Here is a 19605-nt window from a genome sequence, read left to right on the forward strand (position 1 = left end):
GTGTGGGTGGTTGGTATTATTATAGTTGGACGAAAAAAGTAATGTTATATATAATCGTAGAGTATGCAAGTGTCAATTTTATAAAAAAACATTATGAGAACTGTTACAGATACAAAGAGATTATACAAAATAAACTCACAAACTGATATAACTTCATAGAATCCGTTAGATCTACTTTATAATAAAAGTAACTTTATTATCTGACGCACTACATTAAACCACATCAGTTTGTGGGTTTAATTTTGTGTAATCCTTTTGTGATTAAAGTATTTTTCAAAAAATATATGTATAGAGTGTTGGAGTGAACAATAGCTGATATGTAACATTCTTTTGTTTTCATAATATATAAGTTATAACTTATCCATTTATTTTTCAATAATATGTATATTCAATAAAATCTTAATAAGATGTAAGCCGTATTTACTTTACTGTATAGGTAAGAATCATATTTTTAAGTTATCCATTTCCTAGGTCGCAAAAAAATATAATTGATGAATATTGTTTCTCATATTTATTACCACTTTGAATATAGATGCATTTTTAAAAGGATTTTTAACTTTACATGGTTGAATTGTCAAAAGAATGATGTGAGTTTTTCTTCTAAATCTTATTATTATATTTAATTATATTTATTGATATGATATATTTTAAATAATTTTGTGTCAATAGTTTAAAATTTAAATAAGTTAATTTGGGATTAACTTCAAGCTTTTCCATCCTCCATCATCCCTGCCCTATAGCCAATTACTAATTAGCAACGCCATGACAGGGAGGGCGTCTCAGTGATTGAAATGATTGCATGTTTAGCACATCACTCTCCATGACAGCGATGGTCTCTTTTACTCAAAGAATATCCAGCGACGGCCCACGAAAAGCAACATAGGTATAGTATTATTATAAGAACCCCCCAGAGAGAGAGAGAGAGAGGGCCACGGTAATTTGCAGAGGCAGTGGCATGCAAATTCTGAGACCCACAATCCCACAATCACACAATCATCAAAAGTAGAGGTAGACAAATTGCTAAAGTAGTAGGAAACACCAGCCCCATGAGCCATCGCCTCTTTAACTTTCACTCTTTTTGGGGGGAGGGGAATCCTTCCGGTAAATTCTTGAACTTTACAAATTAAAGAGCCACTACCACTCTAATTATTATCCCACCCTGCAAGTCTTTGTTCGGTGGTTCCCTTGATGCTTGACACCGGGGCTCCCGTTCAATCATTTTAGCCACCTGTGGGCTTAAAAAGAAAATGAGATAAGAGATGGGTTTCCAGTGAGCTCTCCGATTACTGCTTCCTAGTGAGTTTTTTCTTGAGCTGTTTTGGGGTATTGGGATTGTCGAGCGGAGGAAAGACCTGTTTTTTCTTGTTTCTGATTTCTGAGGGTACTTTTTGAATTTTTGGGGTTTTTTAACCGGAAGTGGATCTGTAGTTACCTCTTGATAATGCTTTTGTGGATGCTTTTTTGTACTTTGCTTTGAGAGTAAATTTCGTCTCTGCAAAGATTATATTTTTGAAGACGTTGTTATTCCTTTACGCGTATCCTTACCTTTCTGCTATTCAGCTAGCTGTAAATTGTAATTTATTTTTCCTGTTTTAGAGAAACTGTGATTTATTTTTATTTTTATTTTTATTTTTGGGTTTTAGGCGGGTGGTTTTCATCCAAATCTTTACTCATTGTTTCGTACTCTTTTTTTTTTTTTTCCTAATTGTTGTTCTTATAAAAAGCAGTTCTTTGGTCTTTTTCTGGAGGAAGTAAAAATGAACTCGGGGTTCCTTGAGTCAACATAAAAACACAGCTTTCTAGTTTTCGTATCCGTGTGTTTACAAGGTACCAAGGCTGTTTTGGAGAAGAAGAGTTTTGTTGTCAAAGAAGCAGTTCTTAATTTCTCGGGATTTTATTCACTTCTATAAAGTTCGAGTGACTCTAATAATCCACCGGGCTTCAGTGTATTTTTCATTGTAAATGCCCCATCTTGAGTGAATATTGCTGCGAATTCTTCTTAAATATGGCTGAAATTAGACTTACAAGGGTAGAACAAGGCCAGACGAAGATCAGAAATGTCCCAATTGCAGTGACCCCGGAAGGTTTTTGGTGTTGTCCTTCTCCAGTTGGGTTTCAAAAGACCCTCAAAGCTCAAAACCCTCTAAACAAACCAAAACCCTCCTCACCACCACCCAAGACCACTGTCACCAAGAAACAGACCCCAGTAACTGAAAGAAAGCCAACATTCACCCCATCAAGACCAGATCAGCGAACCTTTGTCCCTGATACACCCGGCCTGAGTGCACCTGTGGCTGCTGAAAGAGCACCAAGACCCAAAATTGAAAATTTGCCAAGGAAGGTGGCAATTGAGTTTGGTGAGCCTGGAACCAGTGATATGAAGGTGATTTTACTTGGAAAGCAGGGGTTTTGTGTGAAATTGAGTGTTCATAAGAATGTTCTAGTGGAGAATAGCCGTTATATTGCAGACAAGCTTTCTCAACCACAGTCTGGTACGTCATCTCTTGAAATTGAGGATTGTGAGGATGTTGAGATATATGTTGAAACTGTGGGACTAATGTATTGCAAAGAAATTAAGCAACGACTGATCAAGCAAAGTGTCTCTCGCGTACTCCGCATTCTTAAGGTAATTTGCATGACCATGCAATGGATCTCTCCATGTTACTTGCATTGTCTGATTATATGTATTATATTGTTGATATAAGTTTTGCCTATGTAAAACAATTACTAGGTTGCATTTGGATTGGGGATTAATAATAGAGGGATTTAAACAAGAAAGAAATTGCTTCATTGAATTTTAATAACCCACAATACATTTGAGTTTCTAGGGGTTTGCTCCAACAAAACTATACCGTGTTGACAAGGAATGGGCTTCCACCTGGAAGAAGCTCTGACTTCTCTGCGTAAAAAACCTAACCGAATGCAATGGATTTAAAATAATGCTTATACCGAATCATACATATCTATATATTTATAAGGTTTATATATATATATATATATATATATTTTGTGCTTTTCATATTCTATTCAAGTCATTTGAACTAAAAACTGAAATCTTAATTCTTTGCTTCAAATAATTTCATCCAGATGATTCATTGATGGGTTTCCATTGTTGAAGTAATTCTAATGCGGTTTATATATGTCCTTTGTAGTTCCTGCCTTTCTGGATATAAGGATGGCTAGCCTTGTAATGAAAAGCAAATCCCTCCTGTTATGGACTAAAAATGAAGTCGTTATTATATTAAAGAATTTCCCCATGGCTTACTCATGCATGCACAGCTGTTTTTGACCTCAAATTATGCTTTTTTGAGCTCTAGCATAGATGGCTGGATTCCGACAGCTAAACCATTCAAATTGGTTGACAGAATCCGGCCACCATACCTATATGTAGTACCCCATAGGCTGAACCAGTGGAGGTTGTTCTGTTTAGGTTTGGCTCGTTGATGGCAGTGAACTTGGCTTCTTCTTTGAAAGGCCCAAACAAATTAACCAAAATCACCGATCAAAAAACCCAACCACACTGCCATACCTAAAATTTTTCAACCTAAATTAAAAATTAATATATCCATTCGCACTGCTGTGCATACAATTGGTGGTACCTTTACCCCAATCCTGCTAGAAGCTGTCCTTGACAAATGAAGAGTCCTTGAAGGGTATCTCGATCTCATTACTATGGGCAAGGCAGATTCTTCATCATCATTTGATTTATCTGTTATGGCCTTCTTTTCCTCTGCACGTCCAATGGGCAAATAGAGGAGAGGGCATCTCGCATATGGGTGGGTTGTGAGGGGATAGATGATTCCCACTCATTACGTACCCGTTAGTTACCTTATTCTTACTGTTCTCACTTCTTGAGCAAGACAAGCTACCTTTAGCTAGGAGACTTTTTTCTTTCTACCTATCTCCTCGAAAACAACATTTAATTTACTTGCGTTAAGCAGATAGCTAGCATTGCTTCTGAGCCATCAAACACTTCTTTCGAGTCTTCTTCGTGTATGTATCAGATAAGAATGAATCCATTCAAATTTTAAAAGGAAAACAAATGAGTTCTTTCACTTATGACATAGGAGTTCTTTCTCTCATAATCATCTTTCTGACTCCTACTTCTCACTCCATCGTTGCTTTTCTTTCTATAACTTTGAAAGTAGCTGTTTCGGCTTCTGCCACTCGAATTATCAAAATGATCCCTAAAAGCCGACCCTTGTCAGGAGCAAACCTGCCTATCAAGGCTAAAAAGCTGTAGATTGAAAACTGATCACCATTGGGCCTTGGTCATCGTGCAGTGTCGGTAAATTTCGTTCAGCCTTTCTCTAGCATATATTAAATGTTTGATTGCTATTAATGGTCCCTTGCGAGCAATTAAGAATGGTAACTACTTTAAATACAAAAAACTTATCTACTGTGGAAGCTTGAGTACATGAAAAATGTTTGGTTGCTTGATCCACATTTTTGGGGTCATATTTTTTTGGATAAGTTTTGGGGTGGTGTTTAAACTATCATGAATGCTAAAACTACTATTGTAACAGCTCAGATTTAGTATGAGGGGTTGGTAAATGAGATCCTACATTATTTGAGAGGGAGATGTTTTTGCATTTTATAATGTTCCACAGGGCTTCAATTATATCCTTGATTAGTCCTTTGGAAGTATAAACCCTTATGTGATTTGGGCTCTTTTGTTTTTCAAGTTAAATATCATAGCTAATCTCAAACAGAATATGGGACTTAAGCCATACCATATTGGAACGGCCTGATGAGGATGGCAGCAATTTTAATTAGGGAAGATTATAACAGATGAGACCATTGGGAATTAGATCTCATATTGCCTATGAGAGAGGAGTTATTGGCTTTTATAATGGTCCATGGGACTGTAATTGTAATATTATGTAATCATTTAGGAATAGAAGCCCATATATGATTTGGACTTTCCTTGAGTTTTTATGTGATTTATAATCATAACCAATTTCAAGGTAATCTTGTTCAAAGCACTTGTTGTAATTGGAATTATTCTCATAATCCTTTTTAATTACCTGTATTCCCCCCATAATTATTCGGATGGAATCTTCTAAGCTTCCAGTAACTCAAAGCAACTCTTGGCGAGAAAATAGTTTTGCCCTAAAAGGAGTTAATAGGGCTTCAGATGACATATTTAAAACCACCAGGAGTTGGTCGAATCTGGGTGAATCATATAATATTGCACGAGATGTGTAGCATATGATGTGATATTGACAACTATGAGGCATATTGCTTGCTTACTGTAATTAATCTCTCATCTCATTGATGCTTCTCCTTCTAAATGCATTCGGTTCTGAAGGCTCACTCTTTTGTGTTGCTTTCAACCATTTAGATACATCATAATGTGTAGACGAATGAGCTATCTCATCATGGAAGAAATCCAATTTTGCATCAATATGTTTGTTTTGTACCATTAAGATTTTTTATACTGGCTAAGGAAAGCGTTGTGTTGTATACTAAATTACTAATTACCAGGGAACATGGTTTAAATTATTATTTCTCTCTACGGCATAATTTCACTTGGTTGTTATCTCTCGCCAGTTCTTTTTTTAATCAATTTGCAATCCAGATTGTTGATGAGTTTCCCCGGCAATATTGGCCTGGATTTTCATTCTTTTGCATGGTATCGCATTGAAGCTTTTGAGTACCTTGTTTCTTATCTGCCAATGGTGATACTGTTGTTTGTGAATGAAGTTGGTAGCTATTACTAGGGATAATGGAGCTTCTTGCACTGTCTGGAGCTCTTTTATCTCCGAGTAGATGTATTGTAAGCTGATTGGCTACTTCAGTTGTAGTCGGTGTTGTTTCCTTTTGAGCATTGATATGAGTTGGAGTAGTGGCATTTCTTTTCTTGTATACTTTCCAGTCATTGGATTTTACATCAGCCTTTAGCACTTTCATGTATCTCTACATAACATGAAAACCTCATCTGATGGAGCTGTTTTCCAGGTTGCAGAACTACTTGGCTTCAACTCTTGCATGCAGTCATGTTTAGAATACTTGGAAGCTGTCCCTTGGGTTGGCGAAGAAGAAGAAAAGGTGGTTTCTTCTGTCCTACGACTCCAGGGTGAGGGTATCGGTGTCACCCCAGTGTTGAAGCGAGTTTCTTCTGATGCCTCCAAACAACCTAAAGACACACTTTCACAAATAATTGACCTCGTTCTCAAAAGCAATGAGGAGCGAGGCCGAAGGGAAATGAAATCAGTAGTGCTGAAGCTTCTTAGGGAGAATAACAGTCTCCCAAGCTGTGCAGGTTCATCTGATATCTTCAATGAAACCGTTTATAGCTCATGCAAAAGCTGCTTGAGTTCTCTTTTGTCTTTGTTTAGGCATGCTGCTGAACCAGGGTTTGCTGATAAACCTATGGACTACAGAGAACCTGTAGTGAAGCAAATAGCTCTAGAGGCTGATAACCTTTCATGGTTGGTCGAGATTTTAGCTGACAGGCAAGCGGCAGATGAATTTGCACTATTGTGGGCTGGCCAGCAAGAGTTGGCTTCACTACATTCAAAGCTGCCCATTGTGTCTCGTTATCATGTTAGCTGCATTACAGCAAGGCTATTTGTTGGCATTGGAAGAGGCGAGCTCCTGCCATCAAAGGACACCCGTCAATTGCTATTACAAACCTGGTTAGAACCATTGATTAATGACTACAGCTGGTTACAACATGGGTGCAGATCATTTGATAGAAAGGTTGTGGAGGAAGGAATTGGGAGGACAATCCTCACCCTGCCTCTAGAGGAGCAGCAGAGCATATTGCTTTCTTGGTTAGGAAGTTTTTTGAAGGCTGGTGATAACTGCCCAAATCTTCAGAGAGCCTTCGAGGTCTGGTGGCGGAGGACATTCATCAGGCCTTACGTTGAAACTCCAGGTAATAATTTCCAGTCAGATAGCTCAATGACATCACCAGTAATAACCCTGAAGAAACAACCGCACGAGTGAGAGCGAACTCAACTACAGAGGGATTATATTTCAAAGCCTGTGTCAATACCAACTGAGGAGTTTATGAGAACCGAAGAGTGATGATTGGAACTCTCTTTAGTGTTTAGAAAGGGCAGATTTAGCAGCTAAAAAATTTGAAAAAATAAAGTTCAGAACTTCAGATGTTGCAAATCTCTTGAGAATCAAACTGGCGCCATGACTTGGGTTTATACTGCTTCGTGCAAAATCTTTTGACTAATGCTCTGTGGATTGATTTGGTGGATAATGGGTTTATGGATTGAAAGGAATGTAACTGAAAGTAGTTTGCTTCATGTGAGTTTATTTTTTTTTCTGAATGTATCCAGACAGAGTGATGCCTTTCCTTTTTTCCCACAATACTTGTTCGTGTTAGAGTACGTAGATGTTCACATTATTATCTATTTGTGAAGTTTATCCGAGTCTTCAATGATGACATGACAACTGAGCAAATGTGATGACTGCAGTTACATATTATAAAAGAGAAATGATATTAGTAAGAGTGTTCTTAAAAACAAAAATAGTAAATACGAGATTTATATTGAATTTCATTAATTTTTTATCAAATGAAAATATGATTTCAAAATCCGCTTAAACCCGTCAACTATGGGATTGGACCAATCATTTGGTATCATTTCTCAAAATGCCTTATTATATTTCTCTTTTAGTTAATAATGCAATGAATTTGTTCATAAAAAAAATATTAAAAATTAGGGCATCATGCACATTTTAAAACTTATTTTGGGAGGCTCGCCTTCAACATGATTATTTAACCCTCACGACCTACTACAAGTACTAATGTCGAGGTTGTAAAATCACACAAAATTAAACTTCTTGTAATCAACTCACCTCTCGACTTACCCTCCTCAGCTTCATCTCCACGGCCGCCACCACCACCACGAGCAAGAGGCATTATTATGTGGTTTGTGGATGACATTAAAAGGCTTATGCCTTTCTTCGTTAATGAATGCTAACCACCATTCTTACTTTCAAATCTACTATTGTGCAGTTTTGATACATTTTTCTTTCAAATAAATACAAAAAGGTGACGGCCATATATACTGTTAGGAGTGAAAACTCATGTTTGCGGACTGTGTTGAGTCAGGAGTAGTAGACCATGTCATATGGTTCAACTCAAACCTAACTAGTTTAATTAAACGAGTCAGGCTCTAAAACTTGTATCCAACCTGTTTAGTTAACAGGTGACACGATACGACCTGCTTAACCCATTTAATAATTATTAACTTTTGTTGGGCTAATATGGACACGACCTATTTCAACCCGCTTTAACCCATTTCATATAAATGTGTTAAGCTTACCCTTATATTTTTAACTCAATTAATATAATAATTTCATATATAATGCAAGGATAACTATATAAATAATTCACAATTGCAACTGGATTGATGATAAAATACTTTATTTTCAATATCCAAACCAATAATATAGAAGAAAAGTAGTATTTTCCTAAAAAAAAAAATTACATATTAACAAAAAAGATTTAATAGTTTGAGATATAACATAGCCAAATACTAATATTAATATCACATATTCCCAACAAAAACAAAAAGACATATAAGACTAAATTTATAAAATTTAAAAATATAATTTATTCGTGTTATACAGGTTGATTGCGGGTTGATCCACGATTGACTCGTTTATTAATTGTGTCTTATCAGGTCAAACCGTCAAATCTATTTATATCATTCCTAAAACCGTTTATTTTGTGTTGTGTTCATATTGGATTCAAGAGTTGTGTCATATATTGTCACTCTTATATATTACTGTTGTTTAAGAGTTGGTCATACAAATTCTACAAATTGTATTATATGACTTATTTTTCGTCTGATTAAAATTACATGTCAAAACTGATAGATAGGTATCACATTGCAATAAAAGTGGATAATTTGAGGTTGAAAAATAGATTATTTTTTTTTTCTCTTATAAATCAAATAATAGACATAGAGATGTGGTGGAGCAAGAACATGGGCTGCCTGTGATCTACACGTTAATAAAATCTTCCCTTTGAAATTTACACAAAAATTAATCCCCCTTTTCCCTTTAATTTAATTGAGAAAGATCCTCTATATCTGGTCCCCCCTACACCAAAAAATTAAAATTAAAATAAAAGCTCCGGCCCCTCTCATTGCCACCCTTCCAAAATGTTAATATTTCCTATAGCCCACAAAAATAAATAGAAACCGACGCACATAATATATATATACAAAGATCTTAAACCTCAAATAAATATATATATATATATATATATATATATATATGGCACCTTTGAATTTTAGGTATCTGAGATGAAATCCTAGCTATATATATTCTCATGTGCTTGCCTCACCATACTATCTACATATGTTCCAATTTCCAACCCTAGTCATAGTAATAACTATATACCTAAGTGGGGTTGGACTAACACATGATGCAGCTTGACCCTGTCCTACATCTGCTGCACCCAATCCTTCCCATTTATTTTGCGACATAAAACCATACCGACTAGAGATGGACCCATGCAGGCCCAAATCCTCCTTATATGTCCCAATCCCATGACCATGTCTAAAATATGTGCTTTCAATGTTTTAGGGCCCTACAGGTATCTGAGAGGTTAGACATGAGTCCTTTTGGGTTTCCTGAAGACCCAATAAAGATCAAGACGACAGTTGTATATATATCGTATTTTCATCCGACGGCCGGCTAGCTACCTACCTCTCTATAATCGCAATTAATTAAGGGTGGGTGGCCCCGGCCCCATGCTGTTCTTGTCTTGCAATTCAAAATTTTAAGAACCTCATAAATACATGATACATACACATATATATATATATATAAGTATGTATTTAGAATTGTCGTCGATCTCATGTTTCTGCACATTTAAGTTGGCAGTTTAAGCCAACAAACAAGACAAAAAAAGCATTCCGATGTGGGGAGCCAGGATTTTGTGAGTAGCAATGAGTAGGTCTTTGAGCCTATCCGTTTGGACGAGGTGATAATGAACAGTACTACTATCACATAACAATTAAAGGCCCCCACACCAGAAAAAGCAACATTTATACCCACATTCAATGCAAAAGGGTTATCGAAAACTCCGATAACTAATTAATGACTGCATCGAGTACCATTCACATACAATATATCAGACGACTAAGATATATTATAAGGTTATTTTTATTTTTATTTTTATTTCAGTACTTATGCAGTGCTAGCTCTTCTTTTTCTTTCTTTCGGTACCTAAGCAATGGCACAAAATGCGCGCATGCATGTGGTATTCAGCACACGGCTAGATAGAGGCCGCAGCCTAGAAAAATGGTACGGTCGTCGTAATTAATTCAATGTTATGTATTTATTGTTGCCTACGATCGACAAACCCGGCCTTCATGAGATATCATCCTACGTATATATACACACACACACATACATACAGGCAGAGAAAGCAAATTAAGTATAAACGTCCTTAATACTATATATTAAGTAATTAGTAATTAAGGATCCGTTCACTTTTTAAGATTTTTTCTTTGAGCAGTAGTACCACATGATATTCGAACGGAATACGACTGAAAATGACATTGCTTGATACCTAAAATATAGAGATTGGGAAGCACAGATCTAGAGCTTCAGTACTATATTCATATTCTTGAACGTTTTATTTTTATTTTTAGTACTCTATACCTGCAAAGATTTCTTATATGAGATCATTATACTTGAAAGGAAGCGAGCGACTTTGATGGCTGCAGCAGAACAACTCTGTAAATTCTACATATATATATATATATATATGAGAAAGAACACGTTGTTTTCGGTCAGTTATGCAGTTTCTCAAAGGAAAAGCAACCTATTAGGTAAAGAGTACTTGTTGCTTTGCGGATAATTGTTTGGGATTCTAAGGAAGCTTCGTGCGTGGCTTTGAGTCACAAAGGAAACCTAACAAATTTAACCTACTGACTGCTAGCTCTACCTGTGGCGCGCGTGACATGAATAGTAAAGACAAGAATATTGATGCTATTGGCCTTGTACTAGTTTAAAACATTGTGTTGTACCGTTCACTCTCCCAGTTATTAGAACAAGCATGTTATGGTTGGTAGCAAAGATTCTTATCGTTTTCCCCACTGCTGGCTAGCTCCTCGATCGATCCCTTGAACTTCTTCTCAACATGAATTGAAGCTTTTTTTATTCTTTTTTTTTTATTTTTTATTGGAGAGTACTACAATTCAGTTTTGTATGATCAGATCATAATTAGCAAGCAGACATGTTTAAAAATTATGTGGATTAAAATGCAAACATATATATATATATATATATTGAGTTTTATACAGGAGTTAAATTCAGCTAATTAATAAGAATTTATTGTCGTGACCCAACATGCAGCTTGTAAAAGAGAGAAATCTTCACTGTTATATATTATATATAGCTCAGTCGTCATTAATTACGCCGCAAATTGCATTATCTTAGACATATATATGTCAGATCCACAATGGCTGTCATAATTTTATTACCGATCATTAGCTTGCGGCTCTTGTGTTATTCTTGCGCCTTTTAAAGCACGCAAAGGCATTGAGTTTTATGATTCTCCATTTGCACTTGACTAAAAAACACTAGCTAGTTAGGCTAATTACTTGTTTTTTAAACTTTTTCTTTAATGCTTTCATATATTACTGCATGCATGCTAGCTAATTAATTAATCACCATCGACCCCCAGTATATTTGTAGAGGTTGGAATGGTAACTTGATTTCTTGTTGAAAATCTCATTCAAGAGATTTGGCTTGATTGTGGCTCGAGCGAATTTTGACTCGACACTTAGTTCGACAGTCTACTAGAATGAACCCTAGATAGACTGTTTGCTTGACATCTGTCATCCGCTCAAACGAACTCCAGGCAGATTGTTCGCTCGACAGTTAGCTCGAGTGAACATCAGATAAATTGTTTGCTCAACACGTTGCTAGCTTGAACAAATATTCGTAAACTAGAGTTCCTGTACCGTTAAGTATAAAACTCATTTTGTGAGATTTTGAGAATTCATTAAGTGTATTGGGACTTTTGGGATTGAAAAATGATTTGTAATTTCTCTCTTTACTCCATTTTTATGATAATGAATTGAGATCGACTCCGCCAGTGGACGTAAGCTTGTTTAAGCTGAACTACATAAATTTTAGTGTTCTTTATGTGATTGTTGAATTTCTTTTATTTACTTCTACTATTATATATACTACAAATTAACAGCCATGATATTCAGTTAATTCCAACAGCATCAGTGTTCTTTGCGCGCCAAAGTACTTATATATATATATATATATATATATATATATATAGTGAAGAAAGAATTTGTTAGTAACAATTAATGCTTTCATTAATAGCAATTTGACCAAGTTTTGATGAGTTTCGAAGCAAGTATAACATATTCTAAAGTTGACACTTCTATAGCCTAGCTAGGTATTGCACTGTACTTTCTACCATTAAACAAGACTAGGGGCCTAGACGATTATCTGTGTGAAGCAAAAGGTTGAAGTAGTACTACGTACTGGTGATAGTACTGCATGCTATGAATCGAAAGTACTGCATGGTGATCAGTATGCATGGTAATTATACTATAACTGATCTTATAACCTATTAACCCACGAAGCAAGAACTCGCGCGTGACCTTTAAATAATTTACCATATCACAATTAATAGAAGTAGTGAACCCATATTGTCAGTGGTTAATTAAAAAGAGTTATTTTGGCGTAGGCACAAGCTGCACTGTGGCTAAGCTTGAGAAATTAGCTAGCTAGGATTCTAATCTTGAGAAAATGGTATTTTTAGCTTTCTTGTGGTCTAAGCTAAAATAACCTAATAAGCTGCATGGTACAAGATGATTTCAGCAACAATGAATTAAGCTGGCACATATATATAATATATTATTGCAAGTAAAGATTGTTTTCTTAGCAAGAAATATTATCTTATTTCTGAATAAAAAAATTCGTGAAACCCTCTTGAAAGGGAAATTATAAAGATCAGTAATATATAAAACTTGATCATGCATGGTGGTGATATCGTAGGAGATAAATTCATATATAGAACTTGTGCAGAGACTAATTGCCATTATTCAAAATAATAATACCCAGTACTAAAATCTACTGCCAATAACCGGCCCTCCTCTCTCTAAATAGGGTTCCATGACGTCCTTTTAGCAAATACTCCTATATAATAAGAGGTACAAAAACCTTAAGTACATAGAGGAAAATATGTAAAAACAATCTACTATACAATTATAATAGATCCCCACAGAGCTAGCGCCTAGCTTAATGCTACGTTTCTGATAATGTGTTTTGATCATAATGGTTGGAACCAAAAAAAAAGAAAGATGAAGAAAATAAAAGATTTTTTGTTCGTTTTCCTTTAAGCGACTATAGAACTTTAGCATCCTCCAAAGTCTCTAACCGAGAAAGAACTTTTCTCTGGCATGTTTCCTGCATGGCGTAGCCCTAGAGTGAGTGATACATCACCAGCGGTGGTCCCAAACCTAATGAGGGTAGACCCAATGTCAGCATTCCCAGAAATGGTCCCAAAGTGATGATCAGCAGAAACGATACTGCCACGGCGACACGTGTCATCGGTAGCCATTGATCTGTGCTGATGCAGGATGTCCGAGCTGTCCTGGGTCGTCGGGAAACACTGCGACACCGGCGGTGCCATCTCGGTGGCGGTGGTGGTGGTTGTGGAGTTGCCCTGCTTTGCTTGGTTTTCTGAGAAGCAATGTCTATTGATTGCGATAAGTGAAGGGTCGCTTTCGGGCGCATTGACATCGGATCTTTTGCCTGTTGGCGTAATAGTTGTGATTGTTGTTGTTGGTATTGTTGTTGCTGTTGTTGCTGGTCCTGTCGTTGATGCTGGTGTTGCAGCTGTCGTTGTGGGCGTTGGAGTTTGTGTGAGGCCACTGTTGTTTTGGCTCCTTTCTCCTTCTCTTTCCTCTGTTCCCACCACGTCTTTAGCTTCCTGTTGGTACATTTCTTCCACCATGGGTTTCCACAACCGAACCCTGGCATTAATAAACCAGTTTGAAACCTGAAACATACATTTAAAACCCCGACGTTAACACATTAACACTTTTCATAATCTCGTGTTTAAGCAACAAGTTTGGTTACTTATACATGCACCCCTTATCTAACTCCATTTTCTTTGACAGGTGAAAAATTATTAATTAACAATGGATAAGGAGTTCGTATTTGTCTTTTAAGTACCCAAATTTATTTACTGTCTGTATGGCCGTACTGACTACTGAGTGGGTAGATGGTGTCAATAGATTTGAGAGAGAGAGAGAGAGAGAGAGTCAAAGCTGCAAACTCTCACGTTCCATCTGCAAACTTTCATGCCTACACTCTCTACCGTACTTTAGTCCCGCGTTCTTTTATCTTAAGAATTTATGTCATGATGCAAAAGAATCCAAACTAAATGAAAAGATGAAATTAAAGGAGGATCGAAAAACAGTTGTCTTTCTCTAACGGAAAGACAGAGAAATTAATCAGAGAAATAAAGCACAAAACCATGCAAGTCCGACCGAAGGGCTTGCTGCTGTCTTCCTTTCCTTTCCAACAGATTCCTTAATTTCTCCTTCGTTGCACTAACGGGCTGCATGCTAAATGCACAGCCACACAGCAAGAAAGATTCTCTCTCTGTGATATGGGATTTTGCTGTTTTATTTAGAGAAAAAGGAGGAGTAGAGAGGACAAACCTGATTTCTCGATAAACCAGTCTGCCGTGCCAACAGATGTTTATCTGCATCGCTTGGGTACCTGAGAAAGAGACCAGAAAATGACATCAGAGTCCTTGTCTATCCCGTATGTACAGAGAAACACCGAGCTTTCTGTACCCCTAGATGGGATTAATTAATCTTTCCTGCTTTCCCTGCAGGGCGTGAGAATCTAAGAGAAAGAAAGAGATCAGATCTAGCAACTTGCTGCAGCACAAGTAGACCACTGCTCCCAGTACTGATCCATCTTAATATTAAGAGGTTTGTGAGAGAGGAGAGAGAGAGAGAGAGATAATATAGTATAATTAATGGAGCTCTTTTTACAGCTTTTTGCTGTCGAAGTAACATTGAAGGACACTGCAATCTGCATTACTGTTACTCTAAACGCTAACCTGCAAGCAGTTTTTTCTATCTCCATTTACCTGATAATTAAACTGCATGTCGCTATTGTTATAACAAATTGATGAAAAAAAGTAGATCCATGCAGCATATATGATTTTGTCATAATTGCTTGGTGTTTTATCTTTCTTGATTTTCATTAGGAATATATGTTGATCATTATTATATTTATATATAGGTAAAGGTAACGTACGGATGAAGGAAATGTTCGAAAAGCCAGGCTCTCAAGATGTTGACGGAACGTTCAGGCAACCCACGTTGGGGTCTCCAGGCTTCTTGTTCCATCATCCCCATTTGATGGAAGGCTCTTTGCTGTCTTAGGCTTTGTTCCAGCAGTTTTAGCCTTGGGGTCTCTCCCTTGGTTATTCCTGAACTCCCCGCACCATCTTTATCTCCTAGAAGCTCACAACTATGCTTCAATTGTGCTGATATTGCGTCCTTTAGACACCGAAAATGCCGAGACATTGCCTTCTGTGCAAGTGCAGTATAAGGGACTGCTGCACCAAAACCCATAACCAGATCGAATGAGTTCACTACCATTTGCATTTGTTCACAGTAGTGGTTGTATCTTCGATCTACCTGCACATACAAATTAAAAAAAAAATACTCTTCAATATCTAATGAAAAGAAATCTCGTATAATATCATGCACGTCCTTTCATTTTTGTCATAAATTTTCAAATTACACCTTATATGTGTGTATATCTATATATCTATATATATATGGATGTATATACTACATTAACTTAAGAAAGCAGCCGGTTGTAATAAAGAAAGTCAACATCAAGCATGCATATTACCAAAATTGAGTTTATAAAAAAAAAAAGGGAGAGAAAATTAATAAAGACGATATCCTCTTTTATATATAGTCTCTGTATAACTTATAAGAAGACTTTATTGCTCGTAAAGGCATCCCAAATCGGGAAAATAAATCTTCGCATCAAAGCCTGGTACAATGAAATGATGGTTTATGCCTTATGGAGGAAGAATATCCTCGTGTTTCTTCTTTACACACTACAGTCGTTTGACAGACTTGTGTGCATAAAGAAATTTAATGGACATCGGGCAGGAAAAAATAGGAAGCAAGAGAAAGAAAAAGCCATCCCCTTCACACGGTCAACAACCAAGGTATAATATTTTATCGATCTATGGCTTTCACAGCTATATCTATACATAACTATATATATATATATATATATGATGGGTTTGGAATCAGGATCTTGCTTGATAAGCAAAATCTGCTTTCATGAAAACTTCCTGCTTGATGTGGCGTGTGGCTTACATATATTGGCCATGTTTGCAATCACAAAGTACTGATCAAAAGGAACGTCTCATCTTAATTACTGGGCGCATTAATTCCTTAATATATAGTAGTCTCTGATCTTAGGTTCTCACCTAACCAAAACCCGGCCTCTAATACCTTGTAAAACACCTCCACCAATCCAATGGATCAGTGATAGTAAATATAAAATAAACAAAAAATAGTGTGTAATTACACGCCAATATATATAACTTGATCCCTTGGAACACTATCTCACCAGCTAGCCGGCTTTTCTCTACAGGTGTTGGTTTATTTATATAGATATGGAAAAATATAATATGAAAACTTGCCGGAACTTTGTGTTTGTCCGGGTGATTTTAAAAGTAATATTGGACTAAATAAATAGCCTAATGATTGACTCCTGACTCTTGAAAGGAGAGAGAAGGTGAGAGAGAGAGAGTAAGATTACATGCCTCATCAAGCATGGAAAGAAGTTTGACCTTCCTTCTCTGATGCTCAATCCTGTCAGCAGCTGACAATGGAGGTAGATGATCCTTTGAGGTTGATGAAGAACCAGCACCAGTTGTATTATTGTTACCTGGATTGGGATTAGGGTTTGTACTGTTGTGCTTTCCAAACTTTTTCTTCTTGAATTGCCCCCTACCAACACTGCAGAACTCTTCCAACAACTCTTGGGCAGCTTTGACATATTTTGAATTCCTCAAAACATTTACCACGCCTAATGAGGACCCAAACCCAACATGAACCTGGTGGTTCTGAGCCATTCCCGGCAAATGCAAGGTCTGGTTATGGCCGCCCAAGTTCTTATAATACTGAGTTGACGATGAGCCCCCAGCTCCTTGATTGTAATACAATATCCCGCCATCCCCCATCCTCAATTCCTCCGCTTTTGCGGCTTCCAAATGTTGCAAAGAAGAAGATAAAGACAATGAAAGACCTTGGCTCTCCACAACCCCTCCAATTTCACTAGGGTTGTTGAGTTGGGTACCAGCAGTACCTCCAACATGGCTGCCATCAGGTACCCAAGTGAATTGACCAAAACCTCCTCCTGCTGCCCCGGATGCTGCAAACCCTTGAATAGAAGTGGATGGGTTAGGAAGCAACATGTGTAGAGTGGAAGAAGTTGAAGGAGGTGGAGGAGATGGAGATCTTGGCTGTGGATTCATTAAAAAAAGCTGCATGGCAGCTGCTGAATCTGTAGCATCAATGCTTGAAATCTGAGCATGATGATGATGATGATGAGGCTGAGCAAGACTGTCACGGCTATTCACACTATTCTGATTCTTCGCATCTCCCAAGGGTCCCAAACCCACCACCATCCCTTGTCTGCTTCCGTACCATTCGTTGGCCATACTTGTTGCCGGCGCCGGCTGTGGCCGTGGAGACCGATAGCTCGGTGCCATCGGTTGCTCCAACAAGTCTGTAGCGGTAGCACCCCCAGGAGGGAAATTGAACATCTCGGATAGCATCCCGGCCGTCTCATACACCGGAAGGCCCCCGGATTCTTCTTCATCTATCCCTACCAGTGGTACTGGTGGTGGGTGCTCGAAGCCTTGCACTCTCAGTTTGTCCCTACGGATCTGCTGCGCCATCTGGTGTTGCTGCGCTTCATGTAAATGATGGTGATGGTGATGATGTTGCTGATGCTGTTGTTGTTGTTCTTGGTGTGATACGGTGGATCTCTCAAACCCATTGGAGAAGCTGAAGATGCCGTGGTGGTAGTCTTGGGACATAGAATTGGCAGAATTATTGGACTTTTCTGGGATTGAAATTGAGTGGTCGGTCTTCGGAAACGAGAAAATTGGTGGAAGTGGTGGCGTTGCTAGTCCCATATCAGAATCTTCTTCTTCATCATCATCTCTTTCTTTGGCTCTAATTTGAGCCACTATACGCACTCTCTTTATCCCTTTCTGCTCAATTCATAAAGGATCCGTCATGGGAGACAAACAATAGAAGAACACACATCATCTATCTAATTGAGTCATTCATCATCTATAACCCAAAAAAGAAAAAGGAAAAAGAGTACTATATAAAAGAAAGGAAGGAAGAAACAAGCGAGAGAATAAGATGGGTCTTTGTTGGTACTGCTTTATTTTTATTTATTTTTATTCCCCTTAATCATTTTCAGCTTTGTTCATCATGTAAACATATATATAGGAGTGTGTCTGTGTATGTACCTCTTAGAGTTGCAGAGTGTGAAAGGATGTAAAGCTCTCAGACATCGTTTTCTCTTCTGCGGTATTGAAAGCTTCCTGAATTCCTCCTGATCTTCTCTCTCTATCTCTCTCTCGCTCTCTCTCTTTCTCTCTTGTTCTTTGTTGCTCCGTCTGTCGTCTTTTTCTTTCTCTTTCTCTCCTTTCTCTCTCTTTGGCCGCTCTTTGCAGTAAGTGTTCTTGCAATCACCTTCTGGAAAAAGAGAGATGGAAGTTACATACTATATAAAATAAAAATGGAGGCTTTGGGGACTGATATCTCTCTCAAAGAAACTCAGGCATAGAGAGAAAGAGAGAGAAGCAGTCGCTTTTCGATCTTCTTCTTCACCTCCTTTTTACTCACCAATAATAGCCTGTATTTATTTTATTTGTTGCCCGCTTGTTCAAAGAAAATTTATAAAATGAAATATTATAATATGTAGGAAAAAAAAAAACCTCCAAATAAATAAATAAATAAGCTAGACTTCGATTTATTAATATCTCATGTTCCAATTGACCAAAATAACCTTTATCTAGAGCAGAGTAGGAGTCCCACACACTTGTTAAGTAGCGTTTTCAACAGAATTATATCATCAATGGCATCCAATTGCTTGTATATATACATATATATTTTGTAATTTAAATAAATAGGTTATTATTGCTGCGAAATTACCAAAACACCATTTCGAATGTCGGTTATTATTGTCATTTTCCATATTCCCTTGGAAACCAACGCAAACTACGGAATAATAATAATAAAGATAAGGTCAGTACGAAGTCATCTCAATGATCCAAACTACCACCATCCTGTCCATATTCTCTTTGAATGACCATGATGCCCTAGCTAATACTTGTAATGAATATGTTTTGCTAGGTTATTTTGGTCATTTGAAGATACTATTTATATATATTATTATTATTATCATCCACCAATAACCTAACATAGTAAAACAGGCCAAAGGGAGAGACAGCTAGTGCATAGCTACGGGTCCAAAGAGAGATTTATTAATTATATATGAAGGAACCATTGCATGCAT

General features: G+C 37.2%; 2 protein-coding genes across 2 annotated transcripts; one reads left to right on the plus strand and one right to left on the minus strand.

Moving 5' to 3' along the window:
• Positions 1-915: 915 nt before the first annotated feature.
• Positions 916-7446, plus strand: LOC108995348 (BTB/POZ domain-containing protein At3g50780-like). Its single transcript, XM_018970905.2, has 3 exons — positions 916-1296; positions 1728-2626; positions 5962-7446. Exons 2-3 carry the CDS (start codon positions 2006-2008, stop codon positions 6952-6954), a joined length of 1614 nt encoding a protein of 537 aa, XP_018826450.1. The 5' UTR covers positions 916-1296; positions 1728-2005; the 3' UTR covers positions 6955-7446.
• Positions 7447-13017: 5571 nt separating this feature from the next.
• On the minus strand, positions 13018-18927 carry LOC108995343 (BEL1-like homeodomain protein 4). The gene is made up of 5 exons (XM_018970893.2): positions 18554-18927; positions 16829-18286; positions 15289-15674; positions 14679-14739; positions 13018-14011 (listed from the first exon to the last, which is right to left on the minus strand). The coding sequence occupies exons 2-5, from the start codon at positions 18206-18208 to the stop codon at positions 13364-13366; spliced, it is 2475 nt and encodes an 824-aa protein (XP_018826438.1). The 5' UTR covers positions 18209-18286; positions 18554-18927; the 3' UTR covers positions 13018-13363.
• Between the last annotated feature and the right edge of the window lie 678 nt (positions 18928-19605).

This window comes from Juglans regia, chromosome 7, assembly GCF_001411555.2.
Source record: "Juglans regia cultivar Chandler chromosome 7, Walnut 2.0, whole genome shotgun sequence".
Classification (NCBI taxonomy): Eukaryota; Viridiplantae; Streptophyta; class Magnoliopsida; order Fagales; family Juglandaceae; genus Juglans; species Juglans regia.

Coding starts and splice junctions, on each gene's coding strand:
- LOC108995348 (XM_018970905.2), top strand. CDS start 2,006: ATGGCTGAAATTAGACTTACAAGGGTAGAACAAGGCCAGACGAAGATC. Junction 2,627..5,961: donor GCGTACTCCGCATTCTTAAG/GTAATTTGCATG, acceptor GCTGTTTTCCAG/GTTGCAGAACTACTTGGCTT.
- LOC108995343 (XM_018970893.2), bottom strand. CDS start 18,208: ATGGGACTAGCAACGCCACCACTTCCACCAATTTTCTCGTTTCCGAAG. Junction 15,675..16,828: donor TTCTTTCCATGCTTGATGAG/GCATGTAATCTT, acceptor TTGTATGTGCAG/GTAGATCGAAGATACAACCA. Junction 14,740..15,288: donor TTCGAACATTTCCTTCATCC/GTACGTTACCTT, acceptor TCTCTTTCTCAG/GTACCCAAGCGATGCAGATA.